The 12515-nt window shown below is 36.4% G+C and overlaps 1 protein-coding gene across 1 annotated transcript in view; it reads right to left on the bottom strand.

Moving 5' to 3' along the window:
* Window positions 1-546: 546 nt before the first annotated feature.
* LOC106057245 (multiple epidermal growth factor-like domains protein 6) overlaps window positions 547-12515 on the bottom strand; it is a 68149-nt gene continuing 56180 nt past the window's right edge. Inside the window, exons 21-26 of the mRNA XM_056014717.1 lie at window positions 11482-11580; window positions 9279-9377; window positions 8885-8977; window positions 7531-7626; window positions 3296-3394; window positions 547-1074 (exon numbers count right to left, since the gene is read on the bottom strand). Coding sequence (XP_055870692.1) covers window positions 959-1074; window positions 3296-3394; window positions 7531-7626; window positions 8885-8977; window positions 9279-9377; window positions 11482-11580 — 602 coding nt within the window. The 3' untranslated portion in view covers window positions 547-958. The remainder of the gene's footprint in view (window positions 1075-3295; window positions 3395-7530; window positions 7627-8884; window positions 8978-9278; window positions 9378-11481; window positions 11581-12515) is intronic.

A 12515-nucleotide genomic window follows, 5' to 3' on the forward strand; every position in this document is an offset into this window, starting at 1 on the left:
TCAAACATCACCGACTACGTATGGTAATCAGTAGCGTAGCAAAGAATTAGGGGGGTCCGGGGGGTTAGGCCCCTTTAGAGGCCCCTGCATTTTGATATTCGACTTCATGACATGAGATTATGTACTTAATAAATATATAAGTCCAATGTAAGGAATACATGCAACATGGTCACTATTATAGTTAAAAATGTAAATAGCAAGATAACATGGTGGTGGCTTAACATTTAATGAAACAAAATTTCGGACATTCATTTAAAGCCCTATCAAGTGGAGGCCCGGGGGGGATTTTCAAATATGGACCCACCTCCCCCCACCTTAGCTACGCCACTATAGGCAACTAGGTCTTCAAAAGTTATTTCTGAGGTTACTGCCAGTTACTGGTACATGGGCTTACAAGCCTGCCAATACCAGCGTTACTTTCCACCAAGCTTATCTAGCGTTTTAATTAATCGAGCTCCAGTCCAGATACTGTTGAAATGTGGACAAACAGAAAAGAATAACGAAATTCAAATTCAATGCTCTAAAGAAATAGTCACTCGAGACGAGTTGGTGTTTTGCACATTTTATTTACATATTTACACAAACGAAATGATGCTCGGTGAAAGATTTCGAGTCAGTCTCGTGTAACAATCAGATAGTTTCTGGTAAGGTAAAAATGGTGAGTGAGTAAAAAGAAATATTGAGTTACACTTTTAAAAAGTCTTGTAAACCAGTTAAAGAAAGTCTTCTAGGTCAGTGAATCTGTGAACCAGTTAAAAACAAAAAAAAGTCCCGTGAGTCATTAAGTCTTGAGAACCAGTCAAAGAAGGTTCAGCGAGTCTAGTGAACTAGATGGTCTTGTGCCTCAGTGAGTCTTGTCAAAACTAGTGAGAGTTCTGTGAGTCAGTCCTTGCAAGTCGTAAAAGTCAGTCTAGTGAACAGATGACTTATTGAACGAAGTCATTCTTAGATCTCCTTCTCATTCCTCTTCTCCTCCAGAGACTAATTTATTACGCAAGCGGAAAGCACTGGCTGTCATGACTACTATCAATATAATGACTGAAATAGCAATGAGCCATTTGGAGGTGGATGTAGCTGAAAGTGGATAGAAACATTTTGACATTAGTCTTTGGACAAACAAAAGTGAACAGTAAATCTAATTGAACAGTTTGGTCTATAGGTCGTTTGATAGTTAGATAAAGATTTATGTACAGATAGGCGGAAGAAAAAAAAATGATATGAAATATATATCAATATATTAATTAAACAAACAAAAAATAATTGTTTATGATTAGATAGATAGGATATGTTATCTATCTATCTATCTATCTATCTATCTATCTATCTATCTATCTATCTATCTATCTATCTATCTATCTATATCTATCTATCTATCTATCTATCTATCTATCTATCTATCTATCTATCTATCTATCTACCTATCTATCTATCTATCTATCTATCAAGCTATCTATCTATCAAGCTATCTGTCTATGTATTATTTATTGGGTAGTAATTCGCTTTAGTAGCTTATTCAAACCTGAGCGTACTTAACTAACTTTTCAGGAACGTCTCAATTGTTCTCAGATTCCCGCGTTGTTGTTTTTTTCTAGTCAACTTTTCCTACCACTTCAACCAGTTGAGTCTCCATAAACTGAGACGTCGCAACGAACTGTCACGTATCAATTTCAATAAACCTAAGCTAGGGTATTAAAAACTTAGTATGATTTGTCCCAGCGAGAGTATGGAAAACCGCACGTGCTCGAGATGGAGAAACCCATGACGTCACACATCCGGTGACAGCGTAACATCTGGCGGGGTTTTATTGGATTGGTTAAAGCAAGCGTCGGGGGTGGAGCGAAGAAAACGATTGGGTAGAGAAGGATCTAGAGAGTTTAGTTGTGGAGGAAATTTCATAGAGATAAGACGTATTTTAGTTTTGAGTTGTAACTTGAAGTGGCAAGTCTTGTATTTTATTAGATCTAGCATTAATCTTTATATATTTTGCTATTTAGCTTTCAAAAAAGATATTCATTTGATATAGTTTTATTTATGTAATTACTGTACATTGTTATGATTCTCAGATATTGAATTAAAGTTATGTATTTGATTTAAAAGGATCTTCGTTTATTGAACCTCTAGAACATATATATATATAAAGAGTCTCCGGCATCACAGCACCTTCGACGAATTAGCATTTTTAACATCAAGAAGAAAAACGTAACTGTGATACTAACATACCGACCAAGCTAGATTCGTTATGTGCGCGGCACGAAACAAACTGAGTTTTACTATTTTGTACTGGTGAGGTCAAAAGTCACAGCGAAAATCTTCTTTCTCTTACGCCCAAACACTTTGAATCGACCCCCCCTCCCCCAAAAAAAAAAATTAAAAAAAAATTTCCATCATAGGGCCTTAGTAGATCCCACCATTCTCCTTGGCACCTGGCACTCATCTTTGAAATGCTTCATGGCTCTTCCCTGCCCTCATATCTTCATGGCATACACTGCGTAGCTAGGTTCTTTGTTGTCTTCCTCTGCGTCTTATGCCCTGTGGATTTCAATCTAAGGTCTGTCTAGTTTGGTTGTCGAAATATTTTCTTAGGATGTGACCAATCCATCTGTTCTTTACTATTAAGATCTGCAACTCTATTTTTTTTTCTTTCCGCCAATCTTAAGATATTGTTATTTTCTGCTTTGTTATAAGCACATTATTTACCAAATACTTCAACATGTCAACACTGTCAGGTAAGTTTGAACATAAATTTAGTTCACTCTAGAAATGTAAACGTTTTTGGTCCAATTTTCGACAGCATAAATATCCCAAACTATTTTTTTTAATCAACAAGAAAAAGTATTTCTACTTAGAGAGTGAAACATAGCTTTTGTTTTTTTTTTTTCAAAAAACTTTGACTCATGGAGCCCCCGCTGCGGGGAAGAAAATAAAACCGTGTCTCTTATTCTGTTTGACAGCTCAAGACTTGCTGATCTCCGTCGCGAAGGGTCTGGGAAACCAAAAATTGTCGACCTGTATGGTGCCATACATGCACTACACAAAATCTGTAGGTTTTATGTCCAGGGCTTTTGCAAGAGAGGATTTAAACCTCCCAAGTAATCTCTCGGAGTTTGATGATGATGATAAAAATGTTGATGATAATGATGATAATGATGATGATAATAATAATGATTGTGATGATACACATGATGACGATAATGATGATGACGATTATACTTATTACGATGAAGATGATCAGATCTTTCGGCATGTTGGTCAATAAAACATGAATACGCATTATAATGGAATTTTTTATTGTTACCTATGTCGCATGTATCTCCAGTAAATCCTGATACACACCCCTTAGCGCAAGCTCTGGTTTTCTTATCACATGGGCCGCCATTTAAGCAGTTAGTACATGCTGCGGGTAAATAGATCAAGACATTATTCACTTACCCAGACAAATGATGTTGAAAAACGTTTTAAGACAAGACTGAACTATAATCTATTTCAATATTTCGTCTGATCGCCTAACCCCTCCCCTCCCAAAGGGAATCGCGTCTCTTAAAATAGGGCTCGCGATCTTTCTATATATTTAAAGGTTCTTCTCAACAAAAGGTCATAACCCCCCCTTTCCCCCCCCCCCCCCCAATCACTTTCTGCAAACAGTGTCTCGTTGTGCTGTCTGATGGGTAATGGTTAACTACCATGACATTCTTTTTTATTTTGTAGTAATTGCCCTTGGCTATATTATTTTTCTCTAGGGTATAACGCATGTGCCTATTAATTTCCAGTTTGTATGTAAGATATTTTGTGATTCTGTGTTATAAAGTCGGTGAGAACGTCATGCCTTATGTTTTCGGAAAGTATTTTCGTCCGTTGTTTTTATTATAGCATGGTTTGTGTTACCTATGTAAACACCTATAGATTCATGCCTTTCCACCCACGATCCAAATCCAGTTCTCCACTAGCTCTATGCCTAACCTTCTGAATCGAGTTCTGATCTGATCACTAGACTCGGGAAGAACCACTTCTCAACTTTTTGACTGTTGGAGGGTGTCTCTAGGACTGCCCAGCATAACTCTTCCTAGATATACGCTTCTGGTTCTGCCGCGTTTTCTCTTATAAGTTACGGTTGGGGGCTTTTTCGGTGCATGGCCAAAGGGTTGGCGCCCACTTCCCCTTAAAGTTAGATAAGCATGCTTATATACAGACAAGAAAGAGATTTAGAACTAGTTACAGGGTCCTATTTGGAGGTGCGGTGGTGGAGCGGTAAAGCGCTTGTGTTCCGAACCGGATGTTCCGGGTTTGAATCCTGGTGAAGACTGGGATTTTTAATTTCGGATCTTTAGGCACCTCTGAGTCCACCCAGTTCTAATGGGTAACTGACTTTTAGTTGGGGAAAAGTAAAGGCGGTTGATCGTTGTGCTGGCCACATGACACCCTCGTTAACCGTGGGCCACAGAAACAGATAACTTTTTCGTCACCTGCCCTAGAGACCACAAGGTCTGAAAGGGGAACTTTACTTTTTTTTTTTACTAGGGTCCTATTTGCATCTAAAGAAAAAGAAATCTGCCCTGTCAGCTAGCCCTAGGACAGATGCATATACATGCACGAACAGTGGCAAACTCTGCCGCTCCAGAATCGGCTTGATCAGTTACTCCAGATTCTGCCCCGTCTCAAGACGAAACCAAAGCCAATGACTTATCTGGGCGTATCTACTGTCTTCCGAGACAGAAGGAGCCGTATATTTTGCATTAGATTGTCATTTAAATTTTATTTTTATTGTGCTCTGTTCTCATTGCTCTTTAAGCCTACATGACATCTTATAACAGCGCCATAGAAAAAAACAACACTTAGTTATATAATTATTATTATCTTCTTGTTCTTCATGTATCATCGTAAGCATAAGTGGCTAAGACCCATTGTCAGAACTGTTTTTAGCATCGGTCTCTATCTATCATTTAGAAAGTGTTTAATTAACAAAAGTAGAGCATTAGAATGTTATACAAAGAGTGATAAAAAAATACAAACAAAATAAATGCTTACAAAAAAACTCATACTTTTTGCGTAGTTGTATCTATTATTTGGAATCATTTAAGTCATTACATTTTGTTTTAAATCTAGACTAACAAGAATAGATTTGTGTGATTAGAAATATTTGTACCTATTGTTTTTATTTAGCGAAATTTCATGTTTTTAGCGTTCTCATTGCGAAAAAATTCTATCACTTGTCTGAAACAGTAGGTTGAAAGAAGGTGGTACTTGGGTGAATGTTACCGTGATTCTTTTTCTAAATGCATTTATAATTTTAAAAAGTTGAACGACCTAAATTCGAACTCGAGGCTCAAGCCGCCTCCTTAGGGATTACGCTAACCTTTATACCAGGAAAGTGCTTATGGAAATGAAAGATTGTATAATTATCTCTCTACAGAATAATTCATATTATACCACCACATCAATCAAGTACAATTTCTTTCCATTGTTCGACAAAAATAATCAACTATCAATAGTGTTAGACACCTTATTTATATAGGTTAGTTATTTAGCGACGCACCATAGAAGACGCATATTGAACGGGACTAGTGACGTTTGGGATATGTTGGGTTAGAGACCGAAAAATCAGTTAGCGATAGAACATTCCAGGGTAACGACGTGTTTAGTGACAGAGACTTCTACTGTGGCCTTTTATCAGAATAAATCCATGTACAATTGTTCATCAGTGTTGACTACATCTCTTCACCTGTTAAAACAGGTGTTGTATAGTTCTTGTTTGGATTGTCGTTCAACTGCACGTAATACACCCGAACAATTACACCCAAACGATTGCAGAGTAATTGGTTGACTTCAAGACAGCCTGAACTAGCAACATCACAGAGGAATCTGTTAGACACCTTATTTATATAGGTTAGTTATTTAGCGACGCACCATAGAAGACGCATATTGAACGGGACTAGTGACGTTTGGGATATGTTGGGTTAGAGACCGAAAAATCAGTTAGCGATAGAACATTCCAGGGTAACGACGTGTTTAGTGACAGAGACTTCTACTGTGGCCTTTTATCAGAATAAATCCATGTACAATTGTTCATCAGTGTTGACTACATCTCTTCACCTGTTAAAACAGGTGTTGTATAGTTCTTGTTTGGATTGTCGTTCAACTGCACGTAATACACCCGAACAATTACACCCAAACGATTGCAGAGTAATTGGTTGACTTCAAGACAGCCTGAACTAGCAACATCACAATAGTTAATGAACTAATTCGTTTTTTTTTTTTTTTTTGTTATTTAAATTCTTCTCTTTTTTTTCAGTAAAAGAAACAATTGTGCGAAATTTCAACTTGATCCGAGATTGGGTGTAGGAGAAATAACGTGTACACACTTTTTACCAGACAGACGGACAAACGGACAAAGTGGGTTGTAAAAGAAGAAAATATTTGAAAAGGGGCAAGAGAGAAACAGAGATGAAGAGTAAAACGTAAGACATAAAAGAGACAAAAGAAAGAAAAAAAAAACAAGCAGAAAGGAAGGACAATAAAATGAATGAAAGAAATCAGAATGCCTCCATGTAAGTAGAAGGAAGAAATAATACAGGAAATAATAGAGAGAGTGTGTGCTAATCAAAGAGAAACGGTAAAGAGAGGGTGTGTGCTAATCAAAGAGATACGGTAAAGAGAGAGTGTGTGCTAATCAAAGAGATACGGTAAAGAGAGAGTGTGTGCTAATCAAAGAGATACGGTAAAGAGAGAGTGTGTGCTAATGAAAGAGAAACGGTAAAGAGAGCGTGTGTGCTAATCAAAGAGATACGGTAAAGAGAGAGTGTGTGCTAATCAAAGAGATACGGTAAAGAGAGAGTGTGTGCTAATCAAAGAGATACGGTAAAGAGAGAGTGTTTGCTAATCAAAGAGATACGGTAAAGATAGAGTGTGTGCTAATCAAAGAGATACGGTAATGAGAGTGTGTGCTAATCAAAGATAAATGGTAAAGAGAAGGTGTGTGCTAATGAAAGAGAAATGGTAAAGAGAGAGTGTGTGCTAATCAAAGAGATACGGTAAAGAGAGAGTGTGTTCTAATCAAAGAGAAACGGTAAAGAGAGAGTGTGTTCTTATCAAAGAGAAACGGTAAAGAGAGAGTGTTAATAAAGAGAACGGCAAAGTAAGAGTGTACTAATAAAGAGAATTGTAAAGAGAGAGTTTGCTAATTAAAGAGAAACGGTAAAGAGGGAGTGTGCCAATTAAGAGAACGGTAATAGAGCGAGTGTGCTAATAAAAGAAAATGGTAAAGAGAGATTGTGCTTATAAAAGAGAATGGTAAAGAGAGAGTGTTCTTATAAAAGAGAACGGTAAAGAGAGAGTGTTCTTATAAAAGAATGGTTGCTAGAATCTAAGAGCGATCTAGAGCCAAACTGGAACACGAAATGAAATAAAGTCATTGGACGGAATGTAAACAAGAACAAAGACCTAGAATGCTATACACTGATGAGGTGCGGATCAATGGATTAAAAAATACCTAGAGCGCAGTCAACCTTTTTATTTAGAACTAGATTAAGTACAAACCTTTATCACAAAAGTCACCGGCATAACCTTGAATACATCTGAAGCAGATACCCGACTCTTGTTCGCACCCAATACTGTCACAGTTGTCATTGCACTCTGTAGGTAATATAGGATTATACTCGTAAAGGTAAAAGAATCGTTCGTTCATGTAAGTAACAACTGTCTGTCTGTCGGATAGATAGATATCTTTAAAAGGTACAGTCGGAAGAAATATACCCACAAAATCCCATCTGCCTCATGTTATGGAATATTGAAATTTTATTTTAAAACTAAAAGTTTTAATCTAGAAGAACTCCTTCAACATTTTCAGCTGCCCCAGCAAGGGAAATAGTTTGTGGTCTGTCTGTCCGTCCGTCCGTCCGTCCCGTTTACATCTCAGAAACTAGAAAAGAAAATGAAAATCGGACATCATGATATTTTAGATCATTCAAAGTTCTGATGCAACGGCAACATTTTCCTTTTACGAAAGTGAATCATTACATTTTCATCATTTTCTTTTTAAATTTATCTATGCAAACATATTTTAACACACACATATATATATATATATATATATATATATATATATATATATATATATATATATATATATATATATACACCACTTTTAAAAGAAAAACTTAAGGGGAGGTAATTTTTTAAAAAAAAAAACGTTACAGACTTCATAATGGTTAGCTGTGCGGCTTTTTTTTTTTTTAATTCAGAGCTTTTATACTTCAATATAAAAGCAAAACTGTTGGGGAGAGGAACGTATCTGGGATGTTTCCATTCTGTTCATGGTGATCAGTTGACGCAGCTCTACTGTTAAGGAAGCTCTATTTCAAATCCTTATCCAGAGTCCTGTTTGCTTTTAAATGAATCTAACGCCAAATGATATTTTAAAAAATTGTATTGCTTTAAAAACAAGACTATGGCTTGAATATTCTTGGTCGTTTGGTGAATTCGATTGAGAGCCGCCTCTGAGTTTGTGTAACACAAACTCTCTTTGTAATCATTTTTTACATTTGTAACTTCTACAGTATTTATTTATGTAGTTTTTTTCACTTTTTCCGTGGGCAAATTTTGACAATATAAAGAATTCCCAAGTCTCCATTGTTTTATAATCATTGTCTCTAAATTTTCTTTGAGGAAAACAACAACAACAAAACGTTTCTCTACCGTTATTCTATAAATACAATATCTTAAAATGGAAAATCACATTGTCACCATTTGTGGATATAGAGGTCTAGTAGTTAGAGGCACTCAAATGTATTAAGTTTAAATTATATGAGAAGATTATTCTTAAACTGAGCAGATTCCTAAAATGTATAGTCTCTCTTCTAGGACTCCCGATAGTATTTTATTGTATGTTTACTTTTATCACAAGAGGCTCCGTAAACACCGTCGTCACACGTCAGGCAGGATCCATTGGCAAAGCACTCTACATCAACACAGGTAGGGGCGCAGTCTAGGGAGGGAAACATTCAGAAGAATAAACCATGAAATGGGAAGTAATCATAACAATATGTGTACACAAGTAAATAGGCAAATAGATAGATAGATAGATAGATAGAAAGGTAGATAGACATATACATAAAGAGAACTACTGACAGAGAGAGAGAGAGAGTGACAGAGAGAGAGAGAGTGAGAGAGAGAGAGTGAGAGAAAGAGAGAGAGAGAGTGAGTGAGTGAGAGAGTGAGAGAGAGAGAGTGAGAGAGAGAGAGTGAGAGAGAGAGTGAGAGAGAGAGTGAGAGTTGATCAAATATACCTTTTGTACATTGATTCCCGTAGAGTCCTTTTGGGCAGCCATTGTTACAGTCTCCAGTGGTTTTATCACATGTGCCAAAATAACATTTTCTTGGGCAAACTAACGAGGAAATAGAAGAGGAGATCTAACTCAAGCTCTCTACAACGTGAAGAGGAGATTTAACTCCAGCTCTCTACAACGTGAACGACGAAGCTCTATGTCAATAAGCCTAGCTATAAGTCTCTTCTATGATGGTGTAAATTCCTTTTTTCGAAAGGTCCATTCCGAGCGCAGTGCACCCTTCATTTATTTCGTACTATTTCTTTCCTTTTTTTAAAAAAATTACAGTTCACTTAAATATAAGTAATTGATTACCACTGAAGCGGAGTGGTAAAGCGCTTGAGTTTGAATCCCAGTGTTGACTAGGAATCTCAGTGTTTCAGGAAGCATTTTTAATAGATCCGACCAATTCGTTTGGATACCTGAACAACGTTGTGGCCGTAGACTCGGATGGCCGATGCGCTGGCCACATAACATCTCTTTAACAGATGTGATCTACACAAGATGCCAAGGTGTGGGAAAGAACATTCTTATGCATTTTGTTAATTAATTTTAAGTCTTCGCGAAAATTTCAAATGTAAGAAAGCAATACTTTTGTGGAATATACAGTAAGTATTGTTATTTTTTGTTGACCATTCAAATACTGAGTTTCTGTTTAGTAGTATTTATTGGAAATGGTAGTGGTTTTAAACCCTAGTTTCATTCTGTTATCTTACAAATGCGTTTAATGATGTTGGCCTGACATAGACCATGACATCAGTCCAAACTCCTGATTGTAACGTGTGGCTCTGGTCATTAGCCTGACTGAATTGTTAAGAGTAACGCGCGAGTCATAATCCTTAACCTGCGCTACAACACAAACATGGTAAAAATATATTGTATGTTATTTTTCTTATTACATTATATGTTATAATGTTATATTTACATTTACAGCTGAATGGCTCATACTGACTTAAGCTTCTACACGTAGTGTATTTATGTTGTCCAATGAGAGACATACACACTTAGAGAGAGCCATTGTTTGTCTAGTACATGCCTAACGGCTGTCTGTGTCGGCTCTGTTGAAATTGTTAGTGACCATGGGTGTGGAGAGGTAAGGGGCGGGGTTAGCTGGGGTGACTGACCATTGACCACTGGGGTGGTAATTTGCATACAGGCGAATGACTGGGCCAGAATGATGCATTTTTTAGTCATTCCGATGGTCTAAAGGTTAAGTCGCTCTGCAGTGCGTTACTGCTAGGCGTGTTGTCGTTTGCGGGATCACTGGGTTCACGGTCAGAGTCCGTTATTTTCGACGCATTTAAATCACTTGGTCCCCGGTGCTGCTTTTCATTTATGTTCAATAGGTATACACGAACATGGGAAATAGTTTGAGAGGCCAATCAGGAGCCGGGGAACTTTGGAACTTTATGGAAGATCTAGTTATTAGCCGTTCAGTTTGGAACCAATTGTTAGCGTTGTTTTCGAGGGGGGGGGGTTGAATTAGTGGTCAGTTGTGTTGACTACTAAATTGCACAATAGATAATGCACATGAGTGTTATAAGCTTTAGGAGATGGTTCCTGATAGTGTGTGACATTGGACATTAATACGTCTTAAGTACCAGTCTTTTAATTGAGATAAGTTTGAATCTTTGTTATGTAGTGTGTGAGTGTGTTTCTATGGTGACAGTGAGAAGAAGTTAGCGATTAATTGGTGGCTATGCAATGTGAATGATGCAAGATAAGCGTTACTTTCGTAAGCTGTCTTTGGTGCGCCAGACGACTCCAGAACGCCAGAGCGAAAAGACGAGTGCGTTTTTTTTTTGTTTTAGTAGTGAGCTAGATTTTGTTTAAGATATCATTTTATAGTATTACTACAGTCTACTAAATTTGTCTCATTTCATCTCAATATGAATATTTCCATATTGTAATAAAAGCTATATTTAGTATCATTCACAAAGAAGTTATTTCATGTTTAATAAGTTACGATACAATACGTTTTTATCGGTTAATTGTCTACGAGCAGTTTGGTGCTACAAGTCAACGACCAGTTTGGTGAACAGCATATCGCACTGCATTAAAATGTAATGACATGCTTCACATATTTTAAACCAAAACGAGTCTTGACGGACAGAAACAGCAATGGAAGAGAAAAAAACAACAACTGTGTTTTAAAAAAAAATACCGCTAGTGCAGTTGGGTCCCCATAATCCAACTGGACAGTATCCTCCACATTTCCCTTCAGGTGAACAAGGAACCTCCTCTTCACACTTTACAGCGCAATCTGTGGAGCATACAAAGTAAAACTTATGCAAAAGAGTTCAAGTGAAACTCAACGCTTGAATCATTTAGTTAGGATGTGTGTTCGTCTTTTTCGTGCCTTTTATGTAAAGCATTTAAAAAAATTATTTTACCATTTATAACTTTAGCCTTTTTATTCTTAAACTTTTACAATTATTTTTAAATCATGAATCAATGATATTTATAATATGCTGAGCTCATAGTCCTATCACTATAAGTGATTTTATTTTAGTGCAAGTAAAGTGTTATAAGGCAATGTAATTAAGCAATTTTAATTACCGAATCCATTAAAATGTTTTCTTAATATCCATGAAATTCAATACATCTTTTATATAATATTGACATTATGATAAAGTCTTCGCTATAATCTTTACATTAACATTTGATGATTTTATTTTTCTCTAGCTATCAGATCTAATCCCGCCTAATTCTCTACACAATCCTTGCCTTCCTTTAACTTAGTACATTCTCTGTATACAAACATAATTAATGAATAACGACCGTTCGATTTAAGTAACTGTTTGATTTTTTTTTATATGCAAAGAAAAATAAAACGAAAAAGATTTTAGTCAAAAAGCCTAAATTTCAAGACAAAGACTAGTTAGAGACTAGTTAGAGATTAGATAGAGACTAGTTAGAGACTAGTTAGAGATTAATCAGAGATTAATCAGAGATTAGAGACTAGTTAGAGACTAGTTAGAGATTAGTTAGAGACTAGTTAGAGACTAGTTAGAGATTAGTTAGAGACTAGTTAGAAACTAGTTAGAGATTAATTAGAGATTAGAGACTAGTTAGAGACTAGTTAGAGATAAGTTAGAGACTAGTTAGAGATTAGCTAGAGATAAGTTAGAGACTAGTTAGAGATTAGTTAGAGACAAGTTAGAGACTAGTTAGAGATTAGTTAGAGATTAATTAGAG

The sequence above is a fragment of the Biomphalaria glabrata genome, chromosome 16 (assembly GCF_947242115.1).
Source record: "Biomphalaria glabrata chromosome 16, xgBioGlab47.1, whole genome shotgun sequence".
In the NCBI taxonomy this organism is placed as follows: domain Eukaryota; kingdom Metazoa; phylum Mollusca; class Gastropoda; family Planorbidae; genus Biomphalaria; species Biomphalaria glabrata.